The sequence below is a fragment of the Gopherus flavomarginatus genome, chromosome 12, assembly GCF_025201925.1.
Source record: "Gopherus flavomarginatus isolate rGopFla2 chromosome 12, rGopFla2.mat.asm, whole genome shotgun sequence".
NCBI lineage: Eukaryota > Metazoa > Chordata > Testudines > Testudinidae > Gopherus > Gopherus flavomarginatus.
Genome location: NC_066628.1, coordinates 26,116,694 through 26,143,246, shown reverse-complemented (window position 1 = coordinate 26,143,246; position 26,553 = coordinate 26,116,694). Strand labels below are relative to the sequence as shown.

The following is a 26,553-nucleotide window of genomic DNA, read 5'->3' as shown; positions in this document are numbered from 1 at the left end:
AACTGCGATCCTGCCTGCAGGGTCAACCCTGTGCAGCTCGCAGGCATTCTCAAAGGCCGTCAGGAAGGTATCTATGTCCTCCCCCTCCTTACGCCGGGGCAGCAAGTGCTTATCAAAGCTCTTTGTAGGCTTGGGTCCCCCCTCACTCACCGCAGCCGGGGCCTCACTGCTCCTCAGCCGGGCCAGCTCCAGCTCATGTTTACGCTGTTTCTCCTTCTCCTCCCGCTCATGTTTACGCTGGTTCTCCTTCTCCTCCCACTCACGGTGGCGCTGGTTCTCCTCATGTTTACGCTGGTTCTCCTCATGTTTACGCTGTTTCGCCTTCTCCTCCAGCTCTTGCCTCTTTAACTCGAGCTCCCCCCATTTCAGCTCCCTTTCATATTCCAGCCGCCTCCGCTCCACGGATGCCGAGCGTTGCCGGGAGGATCCCCTGCTGGGGGGTGAGCTTCGCCGGGAGGCTCCCCTGCTGGCCGGGGGTGTCACGGTGCCCTCGGTATACACTGGGCTCCTCCCCACCCTTCCCCTACGCCTAGGAAGGGGGGGTCTCGGGAAGCCCTCGTCCGCCGGCTGACCATTCCCAGTGGGGACAGACACTGGTGCCTGCGCTGCATCTGCCCGGCTGCTTCCCTCAGAGACAGGGCTCCGTTCATTCATGTGGTCTCCCTGCTCCAGCTGGACAATCAGCTGGTCCTTGTGCGTCTCCCCGGGTGCAACCCCCTCTGCTTGCATAGCTCCAGCAGGTCGCACTTGCGCCGCTTGGCATACATCTTCCTGCTGGCCACTCACAGGCTGGGGTGCTCGCCGCTCCCTACGGTTTCCAGGGGGACCCCTAGTGCACCAGCCCTTCTTGAGGTCACCACCTCTCTGCCAGGGTTGAGCTGCAGACTCCTTCGCCCCTGGGACCGCTCGCTGCAATCCCCCGGGGGACCCTGTTACTGCAAAGTCCTTCTCACTGGGCACACACTCCCAGGGGCTAATCACCCCTTCGTTTTACTGCTCCCCAGTCACTTACTGCAGGAAGCGCCGTCCACGGGGTGCAGTATATCCCACCGCTGCCACCAGTTGTCACGGAGTGTGGGGGAGTCCGGCCCTGCACCCCTCTTCCTGGGACCCGCAGTGATTCTTAGCCAGCCAGTAAAACAGAAGGTTTATTGGACAACAGGAACACAGGTTACAGCACAGCTTGCAGGCACAGTCAGGACCCCTCCACCGAGTCCTTCTGGGCTTTCAGGGTGCTTGGATCCTAGCTAGGATACCCTGAATTCCGCCCACACAGCCCCAAGCCCAAACTCAAACTGCTTCCCTCCTGCCACTCCCTTCCTTTGTTCTCTTCCCGGGCAAAGGTGTTGACCTTTCCCCTCCCTTACCTAGCTCAGGTTACAGGCCCTGGCATCGTCCATCCCCTAAAGTCCTCCCCTGCTCTCCCACTCCCCACACAGACAGTCCCTACTGCATCACACTGAGCTACAGCTGATGTGGCGCTGCCCCCTGCAGAAAGCCAGCTCAGCTACAGCTGCTGCCCCAGGGGCAGGGCAGACCCCCGCGAGGGGAGGGAGCAGAGGCCACAAGGGGTGCAGGAGGGAGACAGGGTAGGCCCAATCCCCACACAGGATGCAGCCTGGGTAACCCAGGCCTGCTGGATGTGGCGCTGTGTCTTCCTCTAATGACATCTAGACTAGCTAGGGATTTGTGCTACAGCCTTGGCTGAGAGACACGTGTCTTATGGCTCACGCAGTAGAGGCTCACACATTAAGCTCCAGAGGGCCCAGGTTTGATCCCAGCCGCCACAAATCGAGGTCTGTCGACCTTGCACCTGCAAGGGGGAAAGGCCTTAGCCCAGCTCATTGACCATGCCAAGGAGCCACACAGCAGTGTGAGAGCCAAAGTGTGTGCCCTGCTTGGGGAAGCCCAGGACAAGCTCACAGCTCAGCAAATGCCGCTGGGCAACAGCCCATGTCCTGGTGACAAGGCCTCTGTCAGCTACAGCATGTGTGGAGGGGAATGCTGCACGGGGGAGGGGAAGAGAGTGCAGTGTAGGGGAGGGGAGGAAAGGGGAGCACTGCCCAGAGGAGCTTTAAAGAAAGCAGAAGGGAGTGCTACATGGGGGAGGAGAGGAGTGTCAATGGGAAGGGAGTGCAGCATGGGGGGGGAGAGGAGGGAGGAGAGCGTTAAAGGGATGGGAATGCTGCACGGGGGAAGAGAGGGGGAGGGGAGTGTCAATGGGAAGGGAGTTCTGCATGGGGGAGGAGAGCAGAGAGGGGAGTGTCAATGGGAAGAGAGTGCTGCATTGGGGAGGAGAGGAGGGAGGGGAGTGTCAAAGGGAAGGGAGTGCTGCATGGGGGAGGAGAGGAGGGAGGGGAGTGTCAAAGGGAAGGGAGTGCTGCATGCGGGAGGAGAGTGTCAAAGGGAAAGCTGCATTGGGAAGGAGAGGAGAGCAGTGCACACAGGGAAGGGGAAGAGAGAAGTACCTTTCCTCTGGGCCTGGCTCCCACCCCTTCACAGTGAAGAAGGCTGACAGTGCAAAGTGGGGAACTCCTGAGGGCAGTGTGGTGAGTCCCTGCAGCGGCCAGGCAGTGCCCACACGTAGCCCTACCACCCCAGGGAAAGGTAAGTTACAGCAGCAAGCGGTCTGGTTCCCAGAGCCCCCATTCACAGTCCCCTTGTGTAGGGGCTGCTGAAGAGTAGACAGGGGGTCTGGGCAGATGGTGGGCCTGGGGCAGTGCTATGCTTGGGGTAGCTGTGACTCTGCTGAGCAGAAAGGGGAGCCCCACAATCCCTTCCCATATCAGGAACCAACTGAAGTGCGCACAGCTCTGAGGAGGGGCTGAAAACAGACAGAGCCATTGGATCATGTTATATTTTTCTCTGCTAGATTGAAGAGCTCATTATCAAATTTTTGTTCCCCATTATAGACCGTAATCAAGTCCCTCTTTACTCTTCTCTTTGTTAAACTAAATAGATTAATGTCCTGGAGCGTGTCACTCTAAGACATGTTTTCCAATCATTTAATCATTCCTATGGCTCTAATCTGAACATTATCCAATTTATCAACCTACTTCTTCAATTGTGGGCTCCAAAACTGGACCCAGGATTCCTGCACCAGTGCCAAATTCAGAGGTAACACAGCCAATCTACTTCTGCTCGAGATTCCCCCATTTGTACATCCAAGGATCCCTTTCTACAGATCTACACCAGCTGGGGATCTGGTCCATTGAGTCCAATGGAGCGATACCAATGTATCCCAGTTGAAGATCCGGCCTTCACTTTGCCCGTAGATTCTGTGTTATGTGAGTGTCCATGCAGGCCGCATCGCTCCAGGGCGGGGGACAGTTTGAAGCTGCAGGTCAGATGTTTATTCAGCACTGGTGAGGCCACATCTGGAGTATTGTGTCCAGTTTTTGGTTTCCCCACTACAGGAAGAATGTGGACAAATTGGAAAGAGTCCAGTGGAGGGCAACAAAAATGATTAGGGGGCTGGAGCACATGATTTATGAGGAGAGGCTGAGGGAACTTGGATTATTTAGTCTGCAGAAGAGAAAAGTGAGGGAGGATTTGATAGCTGCTTTCAACTATCTGAAGGGGGGTTCCAAAGAGCAGGGAGCTAGGCTGTTCTCAGTGGTGGAAGATGACAGAACAAGAAGCAATGGTCTCAAGTTGCAGTGGGGAGGTCTAGCTTGGATATTAGGAAAAAATTATTTCACTAGGAGGGTGGTGAAGCACTGGAATGGGTTACCTAGGGAGGTAGTAGAATCTCCATCCTTAGCGGTTTTTAAGGCCTGGCTTGACAAAGCCCTGGTTGGGATGATTTATTTGGGGGTGGTCCTGTTTTGAGCAGGGGTTTGGACTAGATGATCTCCTGAGGTCTCTTCCAACCCTAATCTTCTATGACGCTCACTCAGTAGAGCCCCACCCAGCCAGCCACCAGAATGGGCTCATTTAGTTCGGAAGGCTGCACTTCCAGTGCCCATTTCCTGGCACCTTGGCTGTGAGCCCCAGACCTGTCAGTACTGCACTGTCTGCAGCCCATGCTGACTGACCAGTTGCTCATTAGCTGGTTGCAGTCCCATCAGCCGAAGGGAGGGGAGACTTCCCTGGCAGTCACCAACACAGGCAGGGGATCTGTAGAGCCACACCTCCCACCCAGACCCACCCACCCTTAGGCTCAGAGCAAGCAGGGCTAGTTTGCAAAGGTTTCAAATTCTGCGTTCTTCGTGGGAATGCAGGTGACTCAATTTGTCTCCTATACGCAGGGGACAGGCTCAGCTGTAGCACCTCCCCTACCTTATACCAGGGTTCACTCTTCAGGGAGTGCAGCCCATGACTGGGAGAGAGAGCGGAGGGAGAGGAGTAGCTGGGGATCCAGCTTTCGGGCAGGAACTAGCCACAAGCACCTTACTCCTGAGAGGGGTGGGTAGAAAGCAGCCAGCAGCAGAACTCCACTGGGGCAGTGACGGTGGGGGAAGAAGGGGTGTTGTAAGTTCTTGAGCACCAAGTAATTTTATCCCTTAAAATACTAAAAATGTGGAGTGCAGATAAACAAGAAATGGTAGGGGATGGATCTGATTGGCTATCTCAATGCTCACTCAAGGATGTGATGCCCTGTACTGTAGGCACATGGGGTTCTTCGCAGGCATTAGGGGAGGTACTGTGTAATGAAAGACAAGCAATATACTCCCAAAGGATTAATTGCCAACCTCCTGTAAGTAAGGAAAGGAAAGAAAGAAACAGATAAACAAACCTCAACCCAGACAGAACACAAGCAACCAGAAAACAAAGATTCCTTCAGTTACACATTCCTCTTGTGTCTCTCTTGGAGAGCTGTCCTCAGAGATTACACCTTGAAGAGTGGCCTGGTCTCTGGGATGCTCTCCTCTGTGTAAGTTAGGACCAGAGTGCATTATTCCCCAGCTCAGCAATGAGTCCTGATTAAGAGGTGGGCACAGGGGCTTTGTCTAAGGGTCAGTGAATCCTGTTTGGTTTATCATGGATAATCTAAACAGTCGATAAATAGGCAGAGGTGAGTGACCTCAACTAAGTCCTATGAAATTGGACAAAGTTAATAAAAGAACCAATTCAAGGAGCAGTGTGGAGACAGGCAAATTAATAAATATTAAGAACTTTAAATTTTCAATTAAATCTGTTTATGAAGGTTAACTGCTGTCTTCTCTCCTGGTGTATGTGTTCTGGACAATCTGTTGTTTAACAGGAGAAGCTTTTAGTACCCTAAATTACCATAGTATTTCCATATCCCATTAGAATTATTGCAAGAACATTTAAATCTAAACCCTTGGCAGTGCTTTTGCAAACTCCATTTCACCAGTAGTGCCGAGGTCTCTGAGATATCACCGTGTGCAGAAGCCGTGCTGGACTGAAAGTTACTTCTTGGTGCTGTGTTGTAGCTTCTTTGTTCTTCTTGGTTGTCTTGCTGCTCTTCGTTTGCTTCTTGAGGTGTTGGCTTGGAGGTTTGATGAGAATACATTAACAGGCTGAGTTTGTGTGAGAATGAACATAAAAGCTCAAGAGAGTGTAAGTGTGGAAGCATCAGAGTGTAAGTGTGTGTAAGAGCATAAAACCATAATCAGAGAGGGAGTCTCTCACTTCAGAGGAATTATACTCCTCTCTTTCCATGATCTAACTGGAGCTGGACAGCACATCTCTTTCAAGGGCTTGACTGGAGTCAAGTATCAGCCACTGTCACCTTTCATTGGCTCAGCACCTTCATGGGCTGATTTTGATCGTGTCTTCCATTCTAGGTATGCATGTGCAGCAGGGCTGTAACTCTTTTATTCGTTCCATTTTCTGAGCTATCCCATTCGTTCCATCAGGTTTTAACAGGAGTTTAAATTCTGTTTCAAAGGAATACAAACATTGCTATTTCCTGTATTTCAGCCCTTAACATCATTTTAAATACAAATTATTCTTAAAGAGAGTCTTTAAACTTAAATGGTGATCAAATAAAACACTGTCTTTTCTTCTTAACTGTCCGTGGAGAAGTTCTTCTTGTCTTCTTGAATTTGATAAGGAGCTACTTAAGCCCTGGCAGATAACTAATTAATTTCCCAATGAATATAAATAATTCTATACCCAAGTGGCTTCTTATAATAGTTCTCAGTTCCAGCAAGGTCATTTGATTTCATATTTGTACAGAAAACATCTCATTATTCATATAACAATGGTATTGGGCAGTTATTGTATGGATTGATTAAATTTAAATACAGAACATTTGCAAATAAACATCTCAAACAAAGCTTATATCATCTTAGGTATTTGAAAGACAATTCAAAGGTTCACCTTCAAGAGAAAACATGAGTTAGTAGTAATCAGTCTTCTGTAAAACATTTCCCAACCATAAATGTTCCTAAAGTTTGACGAATGAAGGCTTTAGAAAACATATAAAATAAATCAGTTTCAGTGAGGATATTTCTAGAATTCTTTGTGTGGGTTTAAAACTAAAGGTTTTTCTCTTTGCGAAGAGGAAGGGTGAATAGGGTGCTTTTATGGCTTTGTTTATGACTCTGGTAACACATCTTAAGCATCACTCGTCTTTGTAATATCCTGAATAAACCAAATCTCTTTATAACTTATTTGGGTTTTTTAAAAATAAAGTACACGTGTATGCCAACCTTGTGTTTTTCACAAGGGGAGGTATCTTATTCTCAGAGAAGACTCTCTTTGTTAGTTGTTCGTCTTTTGACCAATTGTTCCTAGATTTGCAGCCTGCAATTTATAGGTAGAGCCCTGCCCGGATATAGAAATATGTATTCGCATCCAATCCGCTAACCGCAAGAATTATCTGTGGATATTCACATCCAGAGATTTGCAGAGTTCTACACTGAGGACCAGGCTGAAGCTCTGAGGCATCCCCTCTGCCGGAGCCCAGTTGGGGAGAACCACGGTGGCAACTGTGGGGACCCTCCACCTGTCCTGGGTGGGGGATCCAAGCAGCCCCTCGCCAAGTGTCCCTGCCCCCCATCCCCCTGCCAAATGTCCCTGCCCCTCTGTCCAGCATCCCTGCCCCATAGCCCTCCCATTCAGGGCACGTGGAGAGACCTAGGCTCCCCACAGTTGCCAGAGTGGCAATCCTGGACCTGGCTCTGGGTGGCGGGGGGCAGCTCAGAGCCTGAGCAGCCTCCAGCCTGTGTTCCTGACCCCCGGTCCACCGCCCAGGACAGGTGGAGGATCCGTGTCAGAACTCTACTCTGTATCTGCATCCTCACTGCTATCTGTAGTAATGGTTTGTGGATATCCACAGATATAAAGTGGATACCTGCAGATTTGCAGGACTCTATTTATAGAACATCTAAAATTTGCAATTAAAGATTCCTATGAAAGGCACAAATCCAATAACTATAACGTAAGTACCTCTTTCCAACCTGGCTAGGATCTTGTCTCTTTGTGTTTGCCTGTCTGGTCTATTCAGATTGTAATCTCTTTGGGGCAGGGACAGTCTGCTTCCCTTTGTGTCCTGTGCACAGCACAAAGGAGTCCTGACCTCACTCCATGTGCTCCCAGAATATAAACAGTGACTCATTTCTAAGAGCACAGCAACACAGCACTGCAGGTTTCTCTCTCCCAACACCCTTCCCTCACTCCTACGGCCTTAGACATTGTCAGTTTAGGTGCCACTTGCAGCTCCGTGGCAGCTCATACCATCAGCCTGACAGGGTAATGGCAGAGCTCTAATAGCCCTGCAGCTGCCTGCCTGACATTCAGTCTCCCAGGAGCCCTCCAGTAAGTCACAGCCCAGGAGAACAGCCATTAGCAGTAGAAATGGCTGTTTCATAGATTCATAGATTCATAGACTCTAGGACTGGAAGGGACCTTGAGAGGTCATCAAGTCCAGTCCCCTGCCCTCATGGCAGGACCAAATACTGTCTAGACCATCCCTAATAGACATTTATCTAACCTACTCTTAAATATCTCCAGAGATGGAGATTCCACAACTTCCCTAGGCAATCTATTCCAGTGTTTAACTACCCTGACAGTTAGAAACTTTTTCCTAATGTCCAACCTAAATCTCCCTTGCTGCAGTTTAAACCCATTGCTTCTTGTTCTATCATTGGAGGCTAAGGTGAACAAGTTTTCTCCCTCCTCCTGATGACACTCTTTTAGATACCTGAAAACTGCTATCATGTCCCCTCTCAGTCTTCTCTTTTCCAAACTAAACAAACCCAATTCCTTCAGCCTTCCTTCATAGGTCATGTTCTCAAGACCTTTAATCATTCTTGTTGCTCTTCTCTGGACCCTCTCCAATTTCTCCACATCTGGACACAATACTCCAGCTGAGGCCTGACCAGCGCAGAGTAAAGCAGAAGAATGACTTCTCGTGTCTTGTTTACAACACACCTGTTAATGCATCCCAGAATCACGTTTGCTTTTTTTGCAACAGTATCACACTGTTGACTCATATTAAGCTTGTGGTCTACTATGACCCCTAGATCTCTTTCTGCCATACTCCTTCCTAGACAGTCTCTTCCCATTCTGTATGTGTGAAACTGATTGTTCCTTCCTAAGTGGAGCACTTTGCATTTATCTTTCTTGAACTTCATCCTGTTTACCTCAGACCATTTCTCCAATTTGTCCAGATCATTTTGAATTTTGACCCTGTCCTCCAAAGCAGTTGCAATCCCTCCCAGTTTGGTATCGTCCGCAAACATAATAAGCGTATTTTCTATGCCAACATCTATATCGTTGATGAAGATATTGAACAGAACCGGTCCCAAAACAGACCCCTGCGGAACCCCACTTGTTATACCTTTCCAGCAGGATTGGGAGCCATTAACAACTACTCTCTGAGTACGGTTATCCAGCCAGTTATGCACCCACCTTATAGTAGCCTCATCTAAATTGTACTTTCCTAGTTTATCTATAAGAATATCATGCGAGACCGTATCAAATGCCTTACTAAAGTCTAGGTATATCACATCCACTGCTTCTCCCTTATCCACAAGGCTCGTTATCCTATCAAAGAACGCTATCAGATTAGTTTGACACGATTTGTTTTTTACAAATCCATGCTGGCTATTCCCTATCACCTTACCACCTTCCAAGTGTTTGCAGATGATTTCTTTAATTACCTGCTCCATTATCTTCCCTGGCACAGAAGTTAAACTAACTGGTCTGTAGTTTCCTGGGTTGTTTTTATTTCCCTTTTTATAGATGGGCACTATATTTGCCCCCTTCCAGTCTTCTGGAATATCCCCCGTCTCCCATGATTTCCCAAAGATAATAGCTAGAGGCTCAGATCCCTCTTCTATTAACTCCTTGAGTATTCTAGGATGCATTTTATCAGGCCCTGGTGACTTGCAGACATCTAACTTTTCTAAGTGATTTTTTACTTGCTCTTTTTTTATTTTATCTTCTAAACCTACCCTCTTCCCGTAAGCATTCACTATATTAGACATTCCTTCAGACTTCTCAGTGAAGACTGAAACAAAGAAGTCATTAAGCATCTCTGCCATTTCCAAGTCTCCCGTTACTCTTTCCCCCTCCTCACTGAGCAGTGGGCCTACCCTGTCCTTGGTCTTCCTCTTGCTTCTAATGTATTGATAAAAAGTCTTCTTGTTTCCCTTTATTCCCATAGCTAGTTTGAGTTCATTTTGTGCCTTTGCCTTTCTAATCTTGCCTCTGCATTCCTGTGTTATTTGCCTATATTCATCCTTTGTAATCTGACCTAGTTTCCATTTTTTATATGACGCCTTTTTATTTTGTAGGTCACGCAAGATCTCATGGTTAAGCCAAGGTGATCTTTCCTAACCATCGGAATAGCTTGCTTTTGGGCCCTTAATAGTGTCCCTTTGAAAAACTGCCAACTCTCCTCAGTTGTTTTTCCCCTCAGTCTTGATTCCCATGGGACCTTACCTATCAGCTCTCTGAGCTTACCAAAATCTGCCTTCCTGAAATCCATTGTCTCTATTCTGCTGTACTCCCTTCTACCCTTCCTTAGAATTGCAAACTCTATGATTTCATGATCACTTTCACCCAAGCTTACTTCTACTTTCAAATTCTCAACAAGTTCCTCCCTATTTGTTAAAATCAAGTCTAGAACAGCTTCCTCCCTAGTAGCTTTTTCAACTTTCTGAAATAAAAAGTTGTCTGCAATGCCGTCCAGGAACTTATTGGAGAGTCTGTGCCCCGCAGTGTTATTTTCCCAACATATATCTGGATAGTTGAAGTCCCCCATCACCACCAAATCTTGGGCTTTGGATGATTTTGTTAGTTGTTTGAAAAAAGCCTCATCCACCTCTTCCACCTGATTAGGTGGCCTGTAGTAGACTCCCAGCACGACATCACCCTTGTTTTTTACTCCTTTTAGCCTAACCCAGAGACTCTCAACACTTCCGTCTCCTATGTCCATCTCCACCTCAGTCCAAGTGTGTACATTTTTAATATATAAGGCAACACCTCCTCCCTTTTTCCCCTGTCTATCCTTCCTGAGCAAACTATACCCTTCCACACCAACATTCCAAGTCGTGTGTATTATCCCACCAAGTTTCAGTAATGCCAACAACGTCATAGTTGTATTTATTTATTAGCACTTCCAGTTCTTCCTGCTTATTACCCATACTTCTTGCATTTGTATATAGGCATCTAAGATACTGGTTTGATCTTGCCTCCCAGGTTTGCCCTGACCCTCCTTCCTCACTGCCATTATAGCCCGTGCTCCCTCCTGTTTCCAACCCATCTCCCAGGTCTTGTTCCCCACTTACCTGTGGGGTTTGCTCACCTGTCCCCGTCGAACCTAGTTTAAAGCCCTCCTTACTAGGTTAGCCAGTCTGTGCACAAATAAGGCCTTTCCCCTCTTCGAAAGGTGAACGCCATCTGTGCCTAGCAGTCCTTCCTCGAATAGCATCCCATGGTCAAGGAGGCCAAAGCCCTCCTGGCGACACCATCTTCGCAGCCAGGCATTCATCTCCACAATGCATCTGTCTCTGCCCGTGCCCCTACCTTCAACAGGAAGAATCGAAGAGAATACCACCTGTGCTCCAAACTCCTTAACCCGTACTCCCAGAGCCCTGTAGTCACTCTTGGTCTGCTCAGTGTCACACCTCGCAGTATCATTTGTGCCCACATGGATGAGTAGCATGGGGTAGTAGTCAGAAGGCCGGATAATCCTCGACAATGCCTCTGTAACATCTTGGATACGGGCCCCTGGCAGGCAGCCTACCTCCTGGGATGAACGGTCAGGGCGACAGATGGGTGTCTCCGTCCCCCTCAGCAGAGAGTCTCCAACCACCACTACCCTACGTTTCTTATCAGTGGTGGCAGCAGACCTCCCAGCCTTAGGGGTACGAGGTTTCCCCTCCTTAACTGTTGGGGGTGATTCCTTCTCTCCTGTATCAAGAAGAGCATAACAGTTATCTTTTACCGCAGCAGGAGGGTTTGCAGCAGGGGTGGAGCACTGCCTGCTGCTAGAAGTAACCAGCTGGCTGTGTCCACCCTGAGCCTCCTCCTCCACTGGTGTGTCAGATACACCCTGAGGCATCTCCTCCTCCACTGGTGTGTCAGTAGTCCTGTCAACTGGGACAGCTACGTCAGCTGTCTCCACATGGATACTGTCCACAAACATCTTCTGGAGCAATCATCCCGTAGTGCGGTGGAGCCAGGAGCAGATGCTGAGGGCTATGTACATGGATTCTTCCCTCATTTGAGACAGGATCAGTGTCCTCTATCCCCATTTCTCAAGCTCTATGCAACAGGCAGCTGCAGACATCCATCCCTTAGGGAGACATTCAGATTTGGGCATGGACCCAAGCTAAATGCTCTGAAAAGGATGATCCGGGATGTATGAGCCCCTGAAAACTGAGGGTGCAGAAGTCCTTTGCACTCATAATTTATTGTCAGGACTGGTTTCTGCTTTATTCTTAGGGTCAGCTTTTCAAGGAGCAGATGCAGTATCCAGCCCCAAGCAGCACAAGTCAGGCCTGAGAAAATCAGGGGATGGACTTTCAAATGTTTTAAAATGTAATCAGCATTGATTGTTGTCCTTTGCCTCTGGTTTTCAGGGTGCTGGTTTGTGGAACAGAAGGGGAACTAGTATCTGCGACATGGGGGGACGAAGTAGGTTGTTGGGAATTGATTCAAGTTCTAGGGCGTCTCCCTTAGACTCTTTCTACAGCCGTCTAACTTTGCTGACTTCAGCCTGCCCCGGAGCAATGAGAGGAGGCCTGGGCCCAGAGGCTAGATGCACTAATGGGTTCTGGGTTGGCATTGCCCCGTCCAATTCTGTCAAGTCAGGCCCATGCCTGTTTAGAGGTCTGTTCAGTTCAGGCACTTCTGGTGTAAGACGGCACGTAGGGAAGGGAAGTATCCTGTTATAGGGTTCTGTGAGTTTACCATTATGATAAATAAAGTGACCAAAAACCATTGAAAGTCTGTATTTAAGTATTTGCTGCCTAGAGCAGCCTTTCTAACCTCCTCTGTGTGTTCCTTACAGCGAATGGATATCACACCCCTGTGACGCCCATGCATCAAATGGAGCCTGGTCATATGAGTCTCCGAAAACCCAGCGGGGACCCCCAGGTAGGTTTTGGGGAACATTCTGAGCAGGAGTGTAAAGGACTAGGGTAGTTTGTGAGCCCTCCAGTGACAATCACAGTGAGCATGCTTTAGAAACCGCCAGAACCCAGTCAGAGCCACAGTGTGTATGGAGCTGAGCCAGGCATGTTTGTGTATAGGCAGCAAACAGTGGAACCCCACTGTACCGTGAAAAAACTCATACAGATACAGACAGACATCATCTTCCTTTCCAAATGCAAACAGATGGACATCATACCAAAAGGACTAAAGGTAAACAGCTGCTACTCTGAAAACTGTACTGTGTGGTTTCCTCATGGTGCTTTGTTGTGAAGAAAGTGATAGACACAAGGAGGCCTTTTGATGTTGAATGATAAGATAGCAATGTGCTAGCAGCAATCCACTACGTCTCTCCTATAGGGACTGTGGTACAAAAGCTAAGTTTGAAAATGCATTTAAATGGCTTTACCACCCAGTAGCCATGTGTCAAGTGAGGGCATCATTGCTATGGTTACAGTTACACCTCTCTTTTAAACTTCAGTGAGTTACTGATAATGCATTAACCCCCCCAAAACGTTTAGTATCATCTTCAAATGCAGGCCCTAATCCTGCAAGCATACATATGCTTAACTTTACTCCCTGAGTAGTCTGAATGAAGCCAAAGGCACTACTCATCTGCATAAAATTAAGTATGTGAATAAATATTTACAGCACTGGGGTCTGTATCACGGTGAGTACTTTAACTAGAGCTTCATCTAAACCATTATTTAAACTAGTTTTAAAATGCTGGTCCCAATACAGAACCCTGGAGGACTCCACTTTCCCCAATCTCCACAAAGAAGATACACCTTTAACTCCAACCTTCTGCTCTCTCCCTACTGACCTGTTCTAAATCATCTGTTTAGAGCAGTTTTACAATAATCTATCATAAAACTTTGTCAAAAACGTCTGAAAATCCATCTATACAAAATCATATGGTTCTGCTCTTAGAGTAATAATTAATTCATTCTAAGACAGTAATAAAATATCTGAAATGATTGACTTTTCATAAGCCCATGGCAGTTCACATTTCACCTACCTTACTTTCCAATATAGTCTTAAGCCATCTATAAATACTTGCACATAAAAAACCTCAGAAATCTACCTCTCTATTCCTGACCTCTTGCTCTTGTGTGGCAGACACTTCTCTTGGATGCCCTGTAGTCCACTCAGTCTGGCAAAAACACCACTCCTCATTTCCCCTTAAAGGCCCCTCCTTCGTGTCCCATCAGTGTCATCCTTGACTCTTCCCCCCTCCATAATCACTCACAGACAGGCTACCAAAGGAAAACCTTGGTTTCAGTCCCACTTTGAACCCAGTCTATAGCCTGCTGGCTTTGTTGGCTCTAACTGTGTCTTGTGTCCATATGATTTGGGAACTGGTTTTTAACAGGAGATGTGGGTGATTCTAAAACCCGCCATGGTGAGTACTTTATGAGGCAGCTGACCATGTGTCACTGTGGCCCAAGGCCTGGGCTGACACAGCAATATGCCCATAAGCTGGTTCAGCACACTGACATTCTGCAGTTTGGCTGGTCCTCCTTCCTCCAAACTCTGTGCCATAAGCATCCCCGAGTTCTTTGCCCCATATACTTTTGATGCCATGTATGTTCTTGGAGCATGAGGGAAGGATACTGCCCAATGTTCCCAGAATGCACCTTTACAGACATGATTAAACAGCAACAAAGAGTCCTGTGGCAGCTTAAAGACTAACAGATATATTGGAGCATAAGCTTTCGTGGGTGAATACCCACTTCTTCAGACGCATGTAATGGAAATTGCCAGAAGCAGGTATAAATATGCAGGCAAGAATCAATCTGGAGATAATGAGGTTAGTTCAATCAGGGAGGGTGAGGCCCTCTTCTAGCAGTTGAGGTGTGAACACCCAGGGAGGAGAAACTGCTTTTGTAGTTGGCTAGCCATTCACAGTCTTTGTTTAATCCTGAGCTGATGGTGTCAAATTTGTAAATGAACTGAAACTCAGCAGTTTCTCTTTGAAGTCTGGTCCTGAAGTTCTTTTGCTGTAAGATGGCCACCTTTACATCTGCTATTGTGTGGCCAGTGAGGTTGAAGTGTTCTCCTACAGGTTTTTGTATATTGCCATTCCTAATATCTGACTTGTGTCCATTTATCCTTTATGAGTAAACCGGATGACTAGTGCAAACTAGGGCTGTCGATTTAATCACAGTTAACTCACATGATTAACTAAAATAAAATTGTGATTAATTGCACTGTTAAACAATACCAACTGAAACTTATTAAATATTTTTGGATGTTTTTCTACATTTTCAAATATATTAATTGCAGTTACAACACAGAATACAAAAGCAGCAAAGAGTCCTGTGGCACCTTATAGACTAACAGATGTATTGGAGCATGAACTTTTGTGAGTGAATACATGCGTACATCTGACGAAGTGGGTATTCACCCATGAAAGCTCATGCGCCAATACGTCTGTTAGTCTATAAGGTGCAACAGGACTCTTTGCTGCTTTTACAGATCCAGACTAACACAGCTACCCCTCTGATACTTGACAGAATACAAAGTGTACAGCGCTCAATTTATGTAATTTTATTTAGAAATATTTGAACTGTAAAAATGATAAACAAAATAGTATTTTTCAATTCACTTTATACAACTACTGTAGTGCAATCTCTTATCATGAAAGTGCAACTTACAAATGTAGATTTTTTTGTTACATAACTACACTCAAAAACAAAACAATGTACAACTTTAGTGCCTACAGGTCCACTCAGTCCTACTTCTTGTTCAGTCAATCGCTAAGAGAAACAAGTTTGTTTACATTTAAAGGGGATAATGCTCAGGGCCGGCTTTATGGAGGGCGGGGCCGAATTTGAATACCTGGTGGTGGTCTGGGGCTTCGGTGGCAGGGAGTCCGGTCTGGGTCTTCCGCAGCACCAAAGGACCCCCCGCCACCAAAGACTCCCGGAGTGGACCCCCCCCCACCAAAATGCCGCCGAAGCCCCGGACTGCTGCCGAGCATTCAAATCATGCCCCGCCCTTCATAAAGCTGGACTGCGGCTGGGTAAATAAACAAAAAAAATTTAAAAGGTGCTTAAGGCACAGGGCCCTAGCGTGCGGCCCTCTTAGGCGCAGGGCCTGATTCAGGGAAATTGGGCTAATTCGCCTAAAGCCAGCCTTAATAATGCTGCTCACTTCTTAATTACACTGTCACCTGAAAGTGAGAACAGGTGTTCGCATGGAACTGTTGTAGCTAGCATCGCAAGATACTTATATGCCAGATGCTCTAAGGATTTATATGTCTCTTCATGCTTCGACCATTGTTCCAGAGGACATGCTTCTATGCTGATGACTCGTTAAATTTAATTAATGCATTATTTTTTGTGACTGAACTCCTTGAGGGAGAATTGTATGTCTCCTGCTCTATTTTACCCACATTCTGACATATATTTCATGTTATAGCAGTCTTGGATGATGATCCAGTACATGTTGTTCGTTTTAAGAACACTTTCACTGCAAATTTGACAAAATGCAAAGAAGGTACCAATGTGAGATTTCTAAAGATAGCTACAGCAGTCAACCCAAGGTTTAAGAATATGATGTGGGATATGATTTGAGCGGGACAAGGTGTGGAACATGCTTTCAGAAGTCTTAAAAGAGCAACATTCTGATGCAGAAACTACAGAACCTGTACCACCAAAACAGAAAATCAACCTTCTGCAGGTGGCTTCTGATTCAGATGATGAAAATGAACATTTGTCGGTCCACTCTGCTTTGGATCATTATCAAGCAGAACCCATCATCAGCATGGATGCATGTCCCCTGGAATGGTGATTGAAGTATGAAGGAATATATATATCTTTACTGCAACTAGTATGTAAATACCTTGTGACACCGGCTACAACAGTGCCATGCAAACCCCTGTTCCTACTTTCAGGTGAGATAAACAAGAAACAAGGAGCATTATCTTCTGCAAATATAAACAAACTTGTTTGAGCGATTGGCTGAATAAAAAGTAGGACTGATTGGACTTGTAAGCTCTCAAGTTTGACATTGTTTTATTTTTGAATGCAGATTTTTGGGTTTTTTTTACATAATTCTACATATTTAAGTTCAACAATCACGATAAAGGGATTGCACTACAGTACTTGTAGGACGTGAATTGAAAAATACTATTTCTTTTGTTTTTATACAGTGCAAATATTTGTAATAAAAAATAAATGTAAAGAGAGCACTGTACACCTGGTATTCTGTGTTGTAATTGAAATCAGTATATTTGAAAATGTAGAAAACATCAAAAATATTTAAATAAATGGTATTCTATTATTAACAGTATGATTATTCACAATTAATGTTTTTAATCACTTGAGAGGCCTAGTGCAACCACACAATCCTCTCACTTGACCTAGTTACAAACTGATCACAAAACACTTTTCAGTGGACTGCTTGTACGGATGAGAGCTGGTTACCATTTCTTCTAGGACAGCACAAAACTCCCTCTCTTTCTGCTAGTTACTACTGCCAAAAAAGGGCAGCAGCTGTTGCAAAGATGAGAGATTCTAGGCCAGCACTTAGCAAAATCTGAAACTTTAGCTCTATTTAACCCCATTTTTTGTTTGTTTAAACACTTTTCATAGTTTCATAGTGTTTAAATCCAGAAGGGACCACTAGATCAGTGGTTCTCAATCCAGGGTACATAGAGGTCTTCCAGGGGGTATGTCAACTTTTCTAGAAATTTGCCTAGTTTTACAACAGGCTACATAAAAAGCACTAATGAGGTCACTATAATCTAAAATTTCATACAAACAATGACTTGTTTATACTGCTCTATATTCCATACATTGAAATGTAAGTACAATATTTATATTCCAATGGTTTTATTTTATAATTATATGGTAAAATTGAGAAAGAAAGCAATTTTTCAGTACTAGTGTGCCGTGACACTTTTGTATTTTTATCTCTGATTTTGTAAGCAAATAGTTTAAGTGAGGTGGAACTTGGGGTACGCAAGACAAGTCAGACTTTCGAAAGGGGAACTGTAGTCTGTAAAGATCAAGAGTCACTGCACTAGCTCAGGTAGTCTGACCGCCTGCATAGCACAGGCCATTACATTTCTCGCAGATACTGCTATATTGAGCCCAATAACTAAAGCATTTCAGTCCTCAAGAAACTAAACTGAGGTAAGTCACAGTCAAAGAACAGGAGAGACTGAGGTGCCCCCACAACCTGAGGCCACTGCAATGGCAGGGAATTCATTAGGTGAGATATACTCCTAGGATCCCAGCAGGCAAACTACACCCGATACTTCAGAGAAAGAAAAAAACAATCTGATGGCTGCCAACCTGACCTGGGGAAAATTCCTTCTTGACTTAAATCTGGTGATCCCTGTGACCCTGAGCATGCGAGAAGAGCCACCAGCTAGGCATCTTGATGGAAGATTCTCTGAACCACTTCAGAGCGCTGATGCACCCCACATACTGTCCTGTCTCCAGCTGTGGCCAATTGCTGATGCCTCAGAGGAGGGCAGAAGAAAACGAACAAAAAACAGAATAGATCTGGCCAATTGTGCATTGAGGAAATGAATTCCTTCTTGACCCCTGCAGGTGCCTTCCAGAAGCCCTGAAGCATAGATTTGAGTATAATCATGATAGTGCAGAGTTGCAACAGTCCTGATCTTGTCCAGGGCAATGTAGAGCTCCCTGTTCTCTCCATGTCCCATGAAGGAAGAGGATGAACAGGAGCGTAACAGAGGGTAAGAGACTCACCTTGCGGCACCTCCTGCTGGTCATTGGGAATTAGCTCTTTCCAGCACAGAGTGCCCTCTGCAGGCCAGTGTCCCCCTGCCACTGGCCCCCGTGTCCCTCCCAGGATCCCGGTGCCCTTTTACTTGGGGTGCTGCCCCTCCAGGCAATACCCCACAGATCTAGGTCTCCCCTCCCCAGGGAACCCCCACCCTCTGTCCCCACCTTGCCTCAACCTATGGGCTACTCCCAGTCACCATCTGCTTCCCTTTCACTGGGCCCGACTGCAGTCTATATAAGCCGGTCATCATAGGCAAGGGAAGTTTTGACTTGCTGCCTTTCCCTGCAACCCAGTACCTCCAGGGGCCTTGTACAAGGCCCTGCAGCCTGAGGAGTTGCTGGCCCGGAGCTCCCCAGCTCCTCTGGCCTTTCCCCAGCCCTGCTTCACTCCAATACCCTTTAGCACTCAGGCAGCTAGGTCCATCTCCTTCCTCAGCTTGCTCCCGGCCCACTGCCTTCTTATAAGGGCCACCTGGGCCCTAAGCCAGCCTCAGCCTGATTGGGGCATGGCCCAGCTGCTGCTGCTTTCTCACAGCCACAGCCCTCCCCAGGAGCAAGCAATCACCCCACTACAAGGAGGATTCATGAATTCACAGACTATCATGAACCAGGGACCACCATGACCATCCAGCCCAATGCCATCCACCCAAGTTGTAAAATTTCTCCCTCAGGCTGGATTCAAGCCCCTCTTTCACAAAGTTATTTAATCTAATTTTAAAAACTACAAGTGGCAGTGAACCCACTACCTCCCCTGCTAAGCTGTTCCAATGTTTAATCACTGCTAGGAAATTGCATCTTGTTTCGAGGCTGAATTTGTCAGACTTCCATGTCCAGCCATTTAATCTTGTTAGGTCTTTGTCATCAAGGCTGAAAACACCCCGCTCTCAGATCTCTGTTCCATGATGTGTCAGTGCCTAGACACAGTGATCAGGGCGGGTCTCAATCTTCTCTTCAATAAGATGAGTAAATGGAGCTCCTTGAGCTTCACATAGAAAAATCTTGTTTCCCAGCTCCTGGATCATTTGGTGGCCCTCCTTTGACCTTGCTCCAGAACTTCCAATCCTTCCTGCAATGTGGACACCAGAACTGGACACAGTATCCTAGCAGTGGTCCTACGTATGGTCTGTCCACAAGCAAGATTATTTTCCTTTAATATTCCCCTTTTCATACATTAGCCCTTTTTGCACTGAGAGCTCATGTTGAGGTGATTGTTTGCAGTGACCTCTAAGTCTAAGTTGGTACAGCACACAGCACAAGGCCCTGCTCGGGATCAGGGCCTGTGGGCATTACTAGAATGGAAAATTAGTTGAATTCTCCAAAGTGACACATCCCCTCAGGATCATTTCAGAGCTTGGCCATGTGGGCAGTACCATGGGGCACAGCAGGTTCAGTGACTCTGGGGGGCTGCACAGGTACAGTGCTTCAGTGGATGGGCACAGTGCTCAGTGGATGGATGTAGAGGGTACAGTGGCAGTGGTGGCCCAGTGGAGGGGCCCAGCCAGGAAGGGGCCCAGGACTCAGTGGTGGAGGTGCAGTGGAGGGGTGCAGGGGCTTAGTGGAGGGGCACTGTGGAGAATGGGCACCAGGGCTCAGTGGAGGGGTACAGGGGCTTAGTGGAGGGGGCTGGGGGCACAGTGGAAGGGTGCAGGGGCTTAGTGGAGGGGTGCAGCAGGGAAGGGGCACTGGGGCTCAGTGGAGGAGGGTGGTGGCTCAGGGGGTCCTTGGTGCCCAAGGCTGCTCCTCAGCTCCTGCCTGGCCTCCCCCTCATGCCCACATTGGTCCCCTGCCCACTGCCCCGCCTTTCTCAGCCAGACACTGACACCTTTCAGTGATTCACTCCGCAGCTCGGGCCAAGCACACTCACGCACTCTCCCACCATGGAGCGCGTGCTGATAATGCCTCTTTCCTCTCTCTGCAGAGTCCGGGGTCCCCGCGCGTGCCCAGGAGGCTGGCCAGGGAGAGCTCGCGGACGGTAAGTACAGCCAGGACAGCCAGCAGCGCTGCAGGCAGGGGGTGATGCCTGGACAGTGATCCCTGCCGCTGTGCCGAGGGCCAGCAGTATGTGGGCCAGCTTCTGGGGCAGGGCAGAGCAGCCTGGGATGGCAAAGAAAGCCCCCGATGGGTGGAGTGGTCCTGGGCCAACCAGTCAAACCAGAGGGCACATTTCTAAAGCTCAGTCTGGGGGCTCCCTGCTCTGTTTTTAAGGGACACTGAAGGAAAAACAACTTTAACAAAACAGCCTGAGTCAAACATGTCAGGCCAGTTCTTAGCAAAGTGGCCACATCACAAAAATGAAATTGACACTAATTGCAATCCTGTGCCTACTGCCAACAAGAGGCCCTGAGTCTCAATGAGCAATAGACATTGAACTGCCTGGAGCCCCTAGCAGGGCTCCAGGCAGAGGTGAGCAACATTGTTTTGCCTGTGTAGAACCTGTTCTGTGAATGAATGGAAATAATCATTCTTCCAGGCTACCAGGCCAGCATCTTTCACCAGCACTGAAGGTCGCACCCCGAAAAACAATACAAATCAAAGTGATACAATTTCACAAGAGATATCTGTGCCCTGAAATATCATCCATACCTATTGTGTGAGGACTTCTGCCAAGAGTGGCCCACGTGGCCTTCATTCTCTACCCATTTTCTGCCATTATATATGCTTTTAAGCATGTACATGCACTGAATTCCCCACACTTAGAAGAAAAAGTGATTTCGTTCTAGCACTGACAGAGGTGAAATGGACCTTTTCCTTTGCTTCCAAGTTTGTTGGTTTTGTCAGATAAAGTTACGGCTCACAATAATTGGATGCATCTTCTGCTGCTCTGAGATTTGGAAAGTGCTTAGTTAATCTGTATGTTACATAGTGGCAGAAAACTGACTGAGATCCAAAACTCTTTCTAAATCTGTCTTCAATACAAAATCTAGAAAAGAAGTCCAAGCAATTAGTAAGGAATGCTGACTCTGCAGAATAACTATTGCTGATAAACAGCTGGTAAGGAAGTACTTGGGAAATGTGAATAACTACTGTACAAATCAGCTGTTCTGGGTGATGTGTCTAACAAGCTTACTGATCCACTACCATTTCTTTTTTTTAAAACTCAGGGACAATTCAGGAGGTAATGAAATACTGGAGAAATAGAAATTTAGCACCTTATTTTCAATGAAGAATGATTCTGGCAAATACCACCCTAGAAGTGGAACGTCTCTCTCTAGCTGAAAGAGAGTAATGCATCCAGTTTGGTGGAGATTTCTGGTAGAAAGTACAGGGATTGCTGGTAGGGTCAGTGTTCATTAACATCTTCATTACTGAACCACATTGAATAGTTTCCAACTTTGCATTACAGAAAAGGATGTTATTAATCTCCCTAGATGAAACTTAGTGATGGTATCTGGGCTTTAGTGTTCAGTTCTGGGCAGCTAAATGCCAGAAGGATATTTAAAAGTGGAAGGAATTCAGAGAAGAAACCACAACTGCTTAGGGCTGGATGGGATTTACTTAAGAGGAAAGATTAAAAGAACCAACTGAGCTAAGCATTGACTAAGGGAGAGGGGAGGGAGCATGCTCATAATCTACAACTATTTGAAGGGTATAAAGCCCAAGGGAGGGAGAGGAGTTATTTGAAGTCATACATGGTAGGGGCGTAACTAGGAGTAATGGGATGACCTTGGGAGAACAGTCTGTTGATCTGCCCTTCCATCAGTGAGGAGTGCTCTTGTGCTCATGTGCAGATTTGTTGCGGGCCATTTTGGTGGCCACTGGTGAGTCACTGAGCCTCGATGGGAGTTAATTCAGTTGTCTGAGTGCCCATATGATGCATCCCTCTGCTGTGGTGGCCCAGTCACCTCCGTCAGTCCTGCCACTGCTGTCCCAGAGTGCACCAGTCACTGAAAGAGTGGCCAGTCTGGTCACCTTTCTGTCCAGCAGTCAGCTAGCAGTTTACATAGCCATGCAAGCTGTGTGGAGCTCACTTGTAAGCCATTTCAGAGCAAGAAACCTCCTTGTCCTGCGCAGTGCTTCCCAAGGTTTGGTAAATGCCGGTGCCCCTGCTTGCACCACTCGTGAAGTCCTCACCTTCATCTGCCTGGGGTGTTGGGCACGTACATTGCCAACCGGGAATGTGGCACAGGGAGGCCAGGAGGTAGCCACTGTCCACACTGGGAGTCGAGTGCTCTGAGGGATTGGCAGCAGCGATAGGACCAGATAGGGTGTATAAACACACCTAGCACAACAGTGAAACACCAGGAAATTCCCCCAGTGTGTCCCTTCTGCTGTGAATTACACCTGGTCCTCTGCAGGTATCCCACCAATCAGTCCCTCTTGGTGATCGACAGTCCTCACTGTTAACAAATTGCACTTTATTTCTCAATTTGTCATTAAACCCATACAATAATATACAGGTGATAATTTTGAAGCCCTTCAAATTTCTCTGGTATTTAAGGAGTACTGTGGGATCTTATGCCACTTTAACCAAAGATACATACAGTGCTAAAATCTTTAGTTTACAAGCCAATTCAAGGCTTCTTCCTCTCGTTGTCTATGAACTGTCAGTTCTCTTGTCAACAAAGTCTGTGTGATTTAGGCTGAACTCTTTGAAACACTCAGGGTTTCTCCCAGCAGGGAAACACCATTTCATCTTACAAATTGTACTACTCTTAGTATAAAGAGTTTCTCCAGCCTCCACATTCTCAACTGAGTTAGTGATTAGGCATGATATCTAGACAAGTAAGACAAACGATGAGTGAAATACAAATACATGTCATACATTTTAGTCATTCAGAGGGTTTTAACTCAGGCACATGCTTTCTGGGAAGCATTTAGCTTAACATAACCATGTTGTCAGTTGGTGAAACAATATATGTATAACTAGGCTTGGCAGACTTTGTTTTTTTAATATAATTTTGACAGATCATAGAACCATAGAATCTCAGGCTTGGAAGGGACCTCAGGAGGTCATCTAGTCCAACCCCCCAAAGCAGGACCAATCCCCAACTAAAGCTTCCCAGCCAGGGCTTTGTCAACCCGACCTTAAAAACCTCTAAAGAAGGAGATTCCACCACCTCCCTAGGGAACCCATTCCAGTGCTTCACCACCCTCCTAGGGAAAAGTTTTTCCTAATATCCAACCTAAACCTCCCCCTATAAATAATGTTTATTTTAAGTTGGGTTACCATATTTCAGGTTCCCACAAAGAGGACATTGCTGGAGGGGGAGCTGGGGGGTTTATAGTTGGAAGGTGCTGGAGAGGATATTGGAGGGTGCTGGAGGTGTGTGTGTGTACTGGTAGGAGTACCTGGGGGGTGGTGGAGAGGGCATTTTGGAGGGGGTGTTGGAGAAAGAGATGCTGGAGAAGATACTGGAGAGGGCCTCCCTGTGGGCCTCTCCCCTGCCCCAGGGCTAGGAGCCGGAGCCTGGGTGGGTGGGATCCAGCAGCTGCAGCTGCAGGGGAGGGATCAGTTGGGACATGGAGCAAGCTCTTTCTGAGCTGTAACATCTGCTACATAAAAATCCCGGACATTGCCTCTTAAATGAAAAATCTGTTTGGATAGAGGACAGAGTATCAAAAAAGAGGCCATGTCCAGGAAAACCCAGACATATGGTAATCCTAATTTTAAGCTGCTTTTTTTTTTCCCTTCAGTTTTTATCAATTTAAATTTTCACAGGTGAGGGAAATTATGGAGAGTAAGACAATATGGAGAACTCAGTAAATAATTATTTCATGACAGTAGACACTGAGGTTCAAAAAATTAAAGCTTTAACTGTTAAAACACAAATTGTCAACATCCCATGTTAAAATATACCAAGTAAATATCCTTAAATCAAACTCTAGTAAGTTCCTAAGTAATTTTTCTTACATTACCTGTCAATAAATGTCAGTTATTGATGGAAATATTTTTATCAGTTTCATATGTACGGTGAAATGGCCATTTACTAATAAAAATCTAATCCTTCCAAGACTGTGTATAAGTCATTTTGCTACTTATCAGTTGGAACTGGCCTGTTCTCCAGCTCATCTGCACAGTTGCAATGACTGGTTCCTTGAGAGAGTTCATTCATTCAGGTAATTCACTCAGGGTGCTGTGATACCAAGTTCTTGTCTCTTCCAGATTTTGCAGCAGTCTCCCTAGATGGTACTTTAACCCAGGGGTCCTCAACGCGGTGCCCGCAGGCGCAATGGCGCCTGGCGGGACATCTAAGTGCGCCTGCATACTGGCCGCCGAAATACAGCTGACAAGCTGCGTCATCCAGCGGTGTCGCTGCCAAAATGCTGCTGATTTTCAGCAGTATTTCAGCGGCGAAGCCTCTGGATGATGCTGCTTGTTTTGCGGCATTTCGGTTGCGATGCCTATTGACTTTGCCACTTGTCAGTGGAATTTCGGCAGATGCTCATCTGCTGCCACGGTCCTCCGTGGCTCGTCGTCTGGCACCCGCCGGATGAAAAAGGTTGGAGGCCACTGCTTTAACCGATAGGATTAATAGGTGCTTGTCAGTAATAGGCTTTAGTTGTTAACAGCAGGACGTGTGTTCACTGGGCTAGGTAATGAGTCTTTCTTGTCCAGCTGATTCTGGTGCATGGAGTACCATGCTGAACAACACAGGGCATATTATACATGATGCAGCAAAGCACAGTCAGATAGCAACCCAGGCTTTTGCCAATGATTTGAAAAGTCCATCTAGGTTATAAGCTGTGTTGCTTCTCATCATCATGATAATAAAATACTGATGGAATAGAATTGTAAGATGCTAATACATCATCTTGCTTCTCTCCAAATACAGAACAAAAAAGGTTGTGGAATACGTCTGCCTTTTGTGAATCGTGGTTAATAATTTTATGTCCTTATCATAATGGCACTATACCACTGTTTGGATTTCATTTGTTTTTGACACATTTAAAGAATTGCTTCTTACTGGGCATAGATTTTTCACTGATATCTTAATCAGTAGTTTGCATTTACTAACTGCTGTAGTCATTGCTACCAGCTTCCTCATTTTTCAGTTTTGTTCGTTTATATTTTAATTGCTGTTTTAATTTCCCGCTGAACCAGAATGATTTTTTAACCAAAGAAGCCTTCTTACCTCATTGTAGAGTTGTGGGGTTGGGGGCATCTAACAGAGCAGTTTTGTGTCTGTTACTGATATCGTGTGGATTATAAAGACCTGGCCTATTTGCAGGATTGGGAAAGTCATTCTCAGGGGTTGAGGACTGTGGGAGGCGCTTGTGAAAATACGGGTGGTCTAAAAGTCAGTTGCGACCGTGAAGTATTTGGAAACTGCAGCATTAGAGGATTGTTGCCTGAAGGACTGTGGAGAAAAGCTGGGTTTGGGAGATGGCAGATGGCTTGGGATACAGGACTCGGGAGCATGTTCCAGGGTTAAGGGGCAGTTTGGGGAGAAGCATGGAGATACTTGTGGAAGGAGTTCATAAAGAGGGAGTCAGAACTGGCCAAGCACAGGATGTGCACAGGAGAGTTGCAGGGACCTAGCAAAGAGATGAAGCTGGTCATAATGTGGTAAGAGAGGCCACGGAAAAAGCAACCTGCTCTTTCTATTATCTTTGATCAGCACCTGGAGGCACGGGAGCAGCTGCTTACTGAGCTTGCAAATTAAGTTCCTTGGAATGTCTCTCTCCACCTGTGCAAGAGTAGTTAAAGCAAATGTGTCAACCCCTCCCCCCGCGGCTGGTTTCCTTGGCAGTAAGGACAGGAAGAGACAGAGCAATCTCGGGTTTCTTGGAAAATCAACATCTCCTGAAGCCCATTCCTGGTATGGAAGCAAGGAAGGGAAGAGGCCTGGCAGGCTGAACCAGCAGTAGTGGGAGCTCTCTTAACCATAGACTCACTCCTGTTCCCATTGAAGGCAAAGGTGAAACTTTTGTTGATCGCGATGGGAGTCAGACTGAGCCCAGTGTGCAAGAGTATGTTCGAGAGGAGGGGCCTGTTGGTAAGGTAAACCCAGGCAGGGTTTGCGCTTCATGGGATTCCAGGGATGGGTGAGGTTTGGAATCAGCTTGGTTCTCAGTCTGTGGAAGCCAGGGGTCCTCCCCGACCTCCGACTCCATGGCTCCAGCATAGAGTAGTCTCATGCTCCTGTGGGGTTTGGCTGGCCAGCATGCTGTGTGAGGTAATGCCAGCCTGGTCATTGTGGCTTCCATTCTCACAGTGCCAGGGACATCACACTATAGAACCAGAGGCTGTAGACACTGTGACTATAGCACAAGG

General features: G+C 46.8%; 1 protein-coding gene across 9 annotated transcripts in view; it reads left to right on the top strand.

Annotated features, from left to right (window-relative positions):
* The window catches only part of GAS7 (growth arrest specific 7), a 255,175-nt gene that overhangs the window by 158,824 nt on the left and 69,798 nt on the right, over positions 1 to 26,553 (top strand). For all 9 annotated transcript variants that reach the window (XM_050919753.1, XM_050919752.1, XM_050919751.1 and 6 more), the window contains 2 exons: positions 12,437 to 12,522; positions 20,257 to 20,310. In XM_050919753.1, coding sequence (XP_050775710.1) covers positions 12,437 to 12,522; positions 20,257 to 20,310 — 140 coding nt within the window. The remainder of the gene's footprint in view (positions 1 to 12,436; positions 12,523 to 20,256; positions 20,311 to 26,553) is intronic.